Genomic DNA, 8,759 nt, shown 5'->3' on the forward strand with positions numbered 1-8,759 from the left:
ATTAGCAGCCACTAGGTTCGCCAGGTTAGGCCTAGCTGTCCCCCGAGCCAGCTGGCCTAACATATTTCGCCACTGCGACTGTAACATAACAGCAGAATTAGAAGTATATATATTATGAATATACATTTCATCGTACATATATATTGCATATACCTACAGTTTTCCCGGCGTTGAATGCCAGAGCGACTTCTCTCCCTCCGGTCAAATGGAAGGTGGTTTCCGTCTACCGAGCCAATTTAGCAAGAACTGTCTTCATACTTGCCTGTAACATAGACGTGGAATTAGAAGTACATACATTATGAATAAGCATTTCATCGTACATACATATTGCAAATACATACAGTTTTCCCGGCGTTGAATGCCAGAGCGACTTCTTTCCTTCTGGCCAGAACATTGTCGGTCGTTCCCTCAACCGCAGTGGCGCTGTCAATGGTAGCATCGCAAGCACACCTCACTGCCGATCCGCGTGAACATCATCTGCAACATGCAAGGAAAAATTCGCACACGAAGTGTGCAACCCGACATTGCGTGGGTACGCTCGAGCGAATCTAATGATTCGCGAGCTCAGATCTGTTTTAAATTTCCTTCGCTGAAATAATCAGCGAAGGCGCACACTAAGTGTGCAACCCGACATTGCGTGGGTACGCTCGAGCGAATCTAATGACTCGCGAGCTCAGATCTGTTTTAAATTTCCTTCGCTGAAATAATCAGCGAAGGCGCACACTAAGTGTGCAACCCGACATTGCGTGGGTACGCTCGAGCGAATCTAATGACTCGCGAGCTCAGATCTGTTTTAAATTTCCTTCGCTGAAATAATCAGCGAAGGCGCACACTAAGTGTGCAACCCGACATTGCGTGGGTACGCTCGAGCGAATCTAATGACTCGCGAGCTCAGATCTGTTTTAAATTTCCTTCGCTGAAATAATCAGCGAAGGCGCACACTAAGTGTGCAACCCGACATTGTGTGGGTTCGCTTCAGGTTTTTTAATTAGTTTTGTGCTAATCACAATTGGTTTTTTGTACTCCGTTTCTGTGGCCTCTCGGATACTCATGTTCCTAATGTAGCGGCTGTCCAATATTTCGGGCAACATACAATGGACGTAGAATCGCGACAATTTCGATTTCATTTCGTTCTGCCAAAATGTGTCGTCTTTGGTTACTTTTATAGTTTTCATACCCTTTGGTGTCCACAAACAAAACAGACAATATTGTCGACCTGTTATGTGCAGTTGTCCCTGCACTTGGTAAAAATAGTGATGGGTTCTGCGTAATGCAGTACCTGCATCATCTTCAAATATTCTTCGTAGTGGTTGAATATTTTTTATCGCTTCTTCTGGCGAGAATTTTTCTGCCGTCTTCGGGCATTTAATTTCCACGATACCGTCGTCGTCAATTATGCCGTCCGGAGTTGCCCCCAAAAATGGTATCTCTGCATCAATGAAGAGACCGCATTTGCGGATTTCCACGTCTTCCTCCTTCGCAAGTTGTTCGCGGGCAATATTCTCACACTGCCGACCATATTCAATGGCAGGCAGCTGCAATATGTTTGGATACAGCAGTGACTTTACCAAATTTCCACACTTGGTTGTTTTCCTTCGCCGACACACTTTGCCAAAGTTCGACGCTGTAAGTAATTTGGATCGGTATGTATGCCACTCGTGGCTTTTATTTTGTTCTACCGTATCCCTCTCTATTTTCTTTCGATTCGTTTGCCAGTCCTGCAGCATCTCCATGTGCCTTTCTTTTTCAAAGCTAAATAGATGTTGCTCCATATCCGGTTTCTCTGCGCTAACTCCATAATCCGGGTCCATTGCTGAACAAAACGGGTTTCTCACCTTCTTCGGAGACTTTCTTTTCCTTTCGTTTCCTTTTTCATTAATGCCTTTCCTTCTTTCTTCTAATTGTTCTATCAATTTCGGCGGCTTCACACCCTTGCCCTCTATTACCTTTGATATTAGTTTTTGCGTGTTGTGCTGTACAACAGCAGCTGCACATCTCGCAGAATATGACCCTCTCTGGCCCCAATTTAACCTTTTCCCACCAGTATATTTTGCAATGATTGCATTGAGGTTCTCAACTGAATTGTTTGTAGTATTATGTAACAAACTTTCAGCATGAGCCATCAATGGACGGAAGATCTCATGCATCCGGTTATATGTGCCGATTTTCTTGAGATGCGGTACCAAGTTGTCTTCTCCCGTGTTTTCTGGGCGGTCGCAGAAATATCCTAGTCTTCGACACTCCTTGTGCTCTCCGAAAACGTGGCTGGGAATATTTAGTAGATCCGTTTGCAAATTTTTTATTCTTTGGTGGGTCGGAAGATTTTCCTTCGATCTGTAAACTGCAGCCTTCACAACATCCGTGCGCAGTCTACGAATGTTATTTTCCACGGCTTTTCGATAAATGCCAGGTGGAGTCTTCTTTACAACATCTTTCAGTTTGTTGCAAAAATTGCGCAATAAATGGTTCGTGCACTCAATCTTTTTCACACGAACCATCTCTGCCTTGTATGGATCACAATCCAAAATCCTTTTATATACGCTGCTGTCGCCATCGGCAATCAATATATTATATATCAGACCTCTTTTTTCTATGCTGGTCTGGAAACCCTCAGCAATTGCAGCACTCTCCATTCTCGTGGATGTCTCATTTCGTCCCCAGTTCTTGAAGCATCTATGTTCTCTGGGGCTTTCCTTCCTCTTCGAAGCGTTGTGGCAAATCAAACACACTTTATTTTTCACACCTGCAAATAACACTTTTTTTGTGTGGTATCCCGCTATTGCACCAATACCGGACAAGGAGTCATGCCTTCCAGTATGGTACGATCTTTTCATCCAGCTGCCGTCAGCCACGACGGGGATGAAAGGGATACCGGAAACTGAAACGTCGCCTCTTCGGACGGCTAATTGTTTCTCCTCTTCTGCCGCTGCTAGCATTTCTGCTTCAGCAAGACTCACCAAATCTTCAACAATGTCGTCATGACGTCTTCGATATTCCGTCCTTGACATGCATGGAATGTTCATTGTTGCAAACATTTCTTCCATCTTTGCGTAACCACCTCCAGAAGTGATTGCAGCGAGGGTCGTAGTATAATTCAAGTCCATTGTTTTGTTGTCTGCCGTTTGACTGTGCACTTCCGCTTCATATTGGCACATCTTGCACTTCAGAGTTATCGTTGCTAACAATCCCGAGCGCTTCATCCCGATCACTTGCAAATGTTGCGTGGTACATTCGAACGTTGCCGAGTGGTACCCTATCAGTAGTACCTGCTCCACCACGAACCGGAAGTCCGTTATGGTTAATCCTTCATCGATGATTGGCTGTGCACATGATTGCTCTTGCGTTCCTGGCTCGATGATGAAATGGGGCATTTCTTGACTTACCTCCGCTGCTTCGATCTTCTCGGTGCGCATCTTCCTTGCCGCTGCAGCTTGTTGAGTTCTATAAATGCAAAATATACAAACAAAAATAAAGGTTTTCAAATGAGTACTATACCGTTCGATCTAAATAGATTGATATTATTAATTAAATAATGTGAGCCAGTCACTGTGCCGTTGCAACCATTTCGAATCATAACCTGGAGTAAGCCGTTCAATCTTTCCATTTTAATTGAACACTTGCAAATGATAACGATGACAATACAAGTAGCAACGATTTGTTGCATAGCAATTGAATCATATTGAACTGTTAATTATATGAATTAATTTGCTTTGTTGGAGTGAGAACATATATATATATTATTTTAATTGCGGCTAAAAAATTGGCTACAAAATATTTTTCATACATACAATTTATGAATTCATCTAAAAATTTAGATAGTTTTCATACGAGTGACAAGTAGAGATTAATTTTTAATATTACATGAAAGTTTGAATAAGAAATTTAAATTAAATAATGGTAAAAATTCAGTGCGCCAGCACCAACGGTTCGACTGCTGTTGTTCGTTAATTTTAAGAATTTTTAGGGGCTGCAGTTATCTCGATGGTAAATTTTAATAATTATCTGGGTTGAATAAATTTATGCGAACCGTACAAATCGCACGTCGCTTTCATTATAAATGGACTAAGTCGTAACGGTGTAAAAGTATGGGACAATGTTTTCATTAAAATTTTAGTTTAACAATAAGTGTTTCATTTACATTGAAAGGATTCTGAATGAGGAAAATTATATTATTTGCACAAATTATAAATATTATTGATTTCTTAATTTAATACATTTGAAAAAGGGAATTACATGATTATAAGTTATAGTATTTATTTACGAATAAATTTAATGATTTTAAAATGTGTGTGCGTGTGTTGTAGAAGAAGAAAGTAATATTAGTATAAGTAAAAGTGATTTTTTCGTACTTTTTGTATCAGGGTTAATTAAAATAAAGTTAGTGTTTTTAATTATCTCGAAAGTAAAAGAGTTAATTTAATATTTCTGTTATGTATCATAATAGTTATTAATAATGAATTGATGAGTTTATGTTGGAAGAAAATCCTAACTTTGGCATTGTTAGTTGTTACATTTTGTATTGGAATCTTTGTTTTTTCTTTTCTTTTTTACGGACATTATTCTTTCATACTTTTAAATATATTTATTCATTTATCCTACATCAAATTGAATTGGTTAGTGTTGAAATTTTAGCCTCGGACAAAAATTCATCTATAGTTTATTTAGTACTAAGATACTACGATATCGGTTTACATTTTCGCCGGTTCCGTCAGCGGGCAACGACGGTGATGTAAACTGTATATAGTAGATACCGCGATACATCATCACCGGTACCATTAGATATACATCGTGCCCTGACTGTTTGGGGGTCCCAGCGTCACGTATACAATGTGAAACGCGAAGATTTAAATTTTTATTACTATTAATCAGTAAAATTAAATTATTTGTATTTCATAACAATTTTATTATTTTGTTGTAATATAATTTAACTTGACTGGATAAATTTAATGTAATACTAATTTAAAATTGGACTTTTAAAATTAGAATATTTAAATTTTCAGTAGTTTTAATCAATAAAATTAAATATTTTGTATTATGATAATTAGACCGCATTTCCAAGATTTTTACGTGGCCCGCGGGTGGTCTGGTCTGCCGATAGGACCCACGGTGGACAGTCGCATGAATTGGGGAAAACCGTAATTCGTTTTTTATGGCCATAAATCCGGTCGAAGGGCTAACGATGCATACTGTCAATGTCGTACTAAGAGAAAGAAACAGTTGTGCGTTTGTCGTAAATTATGTTCAGTGCGAGCGGCGATTGTGTCGCGCCTTCGACTGACGATATACACACGACCAGGCACTCGAGGCCCCAATAGTGTTTGGTTTCCTGGATCGCAGACAAAATATATATATATATATTGCCGGGTAAGTGGCCGAGGACTGTCGCGTGGTTTTCCACAGATCAGTTTGTTTTTCCTTTAGAGAATCGCGGGCCTCGGGGCATACCAGATTACTGCAGCCCCTAATAATTCAACGAATGCCCCGAGGCCCGCGATTAATATTTATAAATTGTGCAAATAATATAATTTTCCTCATTCAGAATCCTTTCAATGTAAATGAAACACTTATTGTTAAACTAAAATTTTAATGAAAACATTGTCCCATACTTTTACACCGTTACGACTTAGTCCATTTATAATGAAAGCGACGTGCGATTTGTACGGTTCGCATAAATTTATTCAACCCAGATAATTATTAAAATTTACCATCGAGATAACTGCAGCCCCTAAAAATTCTTAAAATTAACGAACAACAGCAGTCGAACCGTTGGTGCTGGCGCACTGAATTTTTACCATTATTTAATTTAAATTTCTTATTCAAACTTTCATGTAATATTAAAAATTAATCTCTACTTGTCACTCGTATGAAAACTATCTAAATTTTTAGATGATTTCATAAATTGTATGTATGAAAAATATTTTGTAGCCAATTTTTTAGCCGCAATTAGAATAACATATATATATATTCTCACTCCAACAAAGCAAGTTGATTCATATAATTAACAGTTCAATATAATTCAATCAAATAAACCTAAATAAAATAAATTATATTATTACAATCATAGTACTAATTAACTATAACCCAATTATTTATTTCTAAGAAAATTACCCCGTAACTGTATATTAGAAATCAAATTCAATTATTCAATTAGATAATTTCATATCTCTCGAACCGAGAAATCAAAATAAAAATTATATTCAACTCTATTATAAATTAATCCCACATATAAGTCTAAGTTCTAATATATAATATTATATTTTTTAAATAATAGATACGTACAATAAATTTTGATTGAGCTTAGATTTGTGCTACATCATTACTGAACTCCAATGGCGCATTAATATTATTTGACTTCGTGATAGTCAGAGATAACCACAGCTTGCAACCGGGTTGAAATTTTGCGCAGCTAGGTTTTTGTTGACCGGTGGGCCGTATTGCTATGCAACAAATCGTTGCTACTTGTATTGTCATCGTTATCATTTGCAAGTGTTCAATTAAAATGGAAAGATTGAACGGCTTACTCCAGGTTATGATTCGAAATGGTTGCAACGGCACAGTGACTCTCTCTGGCTCGCATTATTTAATTAATAATATCAATTTAATTAGATCGAACGGTATAGTACTCATTGAAAAACCTGTAAGGACAATTTTGACCATCTTGAGTCGGCTACGCTCTTTGCAGAAGATTGAAGAGAAAACGTTTGTTGCAAACAAATGCAGAATACGTATTGAAATGATATCTGCAGTGGGCCCTCACCGTGGGAGGGAATGAATTGTCGGACGCGGAAATTGTAACCTTCTCATCTGTGTGCCGTACGCGGCCGGGTCTCAAGGACCGCTCGTAAAAGCAACGAGTTCCAGATCCTCGGCCTTCTAATTTCTTTCTTTAGGGACACACGAAGGCAATCAGCTTTCTTTACGACAATAATCCTAAAATTTCCTTTCGACCCCATCTGTTCGTCAAACAATACGAACATACGTCCATACAACCGGGAAAGCATTTGTACGTGACGAAGATCCCAAGAAAAAGGAAGGGATATCTCGATGTCAGTGCTTTCGATGATACAGAAATTTACGTGAAATATAAATAACGTATAAATGACACTAATCAGCTACTTCGACCCGTCGATTTTGTTTTACAACTTCATTCGAATGACTGAATATGGACTACAGCATATGTCAATATCATAAAAATCCGAGAAATGAAAGTACAAAAGCGAGAAAGCGAAAAAATGTATTTCCAGCAGAAATGAGAACTTACCATTTAAATTATATCGAAACATATTACCGAAATCATAGTAACGAAACAAAATGCTCACTTACCTCTCCTTCATAATTTTTCTTTTGCTGTATCTTGGTCTGGTCAAGGTCAGGTGTTTCGATGCACCTCCCTTCATACATCTGAACAATTGGGAAGAAACCACATCCTCCCAATTCATTGAATTCACAACCTTTGGCATCGTTTCGCTACACTTTTGAAATTGTTAAATTTATCTGTTTCTATTGTTTACAATGAAATGTAGTAGAATAATGCCGAATAGAGTAGAATATAAAAGTAGAATCAAAAAGAATAGAATTAAATAGAATAAAATAGAATGAAATAGAATGAAATAGAATGTAATAGAATGAAATAGCATGAAATAGAATGAAATAGAAAAAATCTAAAATTATAAGAAATAGAAATCGCACGCTTTGCACTCCTAGACCGTATCACTTGGAGAACAAATTACGATCGAACGCGACGTAAAAACGCAGGTTATGCTTGCGATGCTACCATTGGACATTGCCATTGGCACACAACCAATGATATTATTTGAACAATTGGCAGACAACCAATGATATTATTTGAACAATTGACAGACGACCAATGATATTACTTGAACCCTTGGGAGACAACCAATGATATTATTTGAACAATTGGCAGACAAGCAATGATATTATTTCGAAGGGTCGCAGTTTCATTCAACGTTCAAGTCTTGCAGACGTAGGATTACATGTAAGTACATACAATTTCTGTTACATAACCATGGTAACGAAGCCTCTCGCATTCCTAAGTAATTGTAGCGAAGCAAATGAATCATTCCAAGAATGTAAAAAATCTTATATAATAAACAGATATATAAACTATGTATATATAATATTATTTAAGAATACTAAATGCAAATTAGAAATGTGCGTAAACGTTTGTAGAAATTTGTTCTAGTAATTGTAGCAATTTATTTTAACACACATTTCTAATTTGCATTTAGTATTCTTAAATAATACTATATATACATAGTTTATATATCTGTTTACTATATAAGATTTTTTACATTCTTGGAATGATTCATTTGCTTCGCTACAATTACTTAGTAATGCGAGAGGCTTCGTTACCATGGTTACGTAACAGAAATATTTGCGGCTGGTTGCTTGTTGCCACGAGATATCTCGTGAGCCGTCCGCAATGTGTTCATATTATTTTTTTTTTTAGAACTATGGAAAAACAAATAACGAGTGAGATGGAGAAAATAAACATTTCGAATAACACGGCCACAGCAGCGGAGACAACCTCCGCCACAGATCCAGCAACCGCAGCAGCGGAGACAAGCTCCGCGCCGACACCAGCAACCGCGGCAGCGGGGAACGCCGCAAACGAGTCGCTTGACGTAATTCTAGCGCGGCAGCGAGAAATCGCTGCCGCGTACGAGTCCGGGAGAGCTGTAAGTATATGCAATATATGTGTACAAAACAGAATGTATATTTATAATATATATACTTCT

General features: G+C 37.8%; 1 protein-coding gene across 1 annotated transcript; it reads right to left on the minus strand.

The window, feature by feature from the left end:
• Positions 1-149: 149 nt before the first annotated feature.
• Positions 150-7,626, minus strand: LOC143262684 (uncharacterized). Its single transcript, XM_076528234.1, has 3 exons — positions 7,324-7,626; positions 342-3,441; positions 150-262 (listed from the first exon to the last, which is right to left on the minus strand). The coding sequence occupies exons 1-2, from the start codon at positions 7,458-7,460 to the stop codon at positions 942-944; spliced, it is 2,637 nt and encodes an 878-aa protein (XP_076384349.1). The 5' UTR covers positions 7,461-7,626; the 3' UTR covers positions 150-262; positions 342-941.
• Between the last annotated feature and the right edge of the window lie 1,133 nt (positions 7,627-8,759).

The sequence above is a fragment of the Megalopta genalis genome, unplaced genomic scaffold, assembly GCF_051020955.1.
Source record: "Megalopta genalis isolate 19385.01 unplaced genomic scaffold, iyMegGena1_principal scaffold0169, whole genome shotgun sequence".
In the NCBI taxonomy this organism is placed as follows: Eukaryota; Metazoa; Arthropoda; class Insecta; order Hymenoptera; family Halictidae; genus Megalopta; species Megalopta genalis.

Bases quoted from the DNA above. Each gene is read 5' to 3' on its own strand.
- LOC143262684 (XM_076528234.1), bottom strand. From the start codon at position 7,460: ATGCCAAAGGTTGTGAATTCAATGAATTGGGAGGATGTGGTTTCTTCC. The intron at 3,442-7,323 runs GTAAGTGAGCAT...TTGCATTTATAG, and splicing joins AGAAAAATTATGAAGGAGAG to AACTCAACAAGCTGCAGCGG.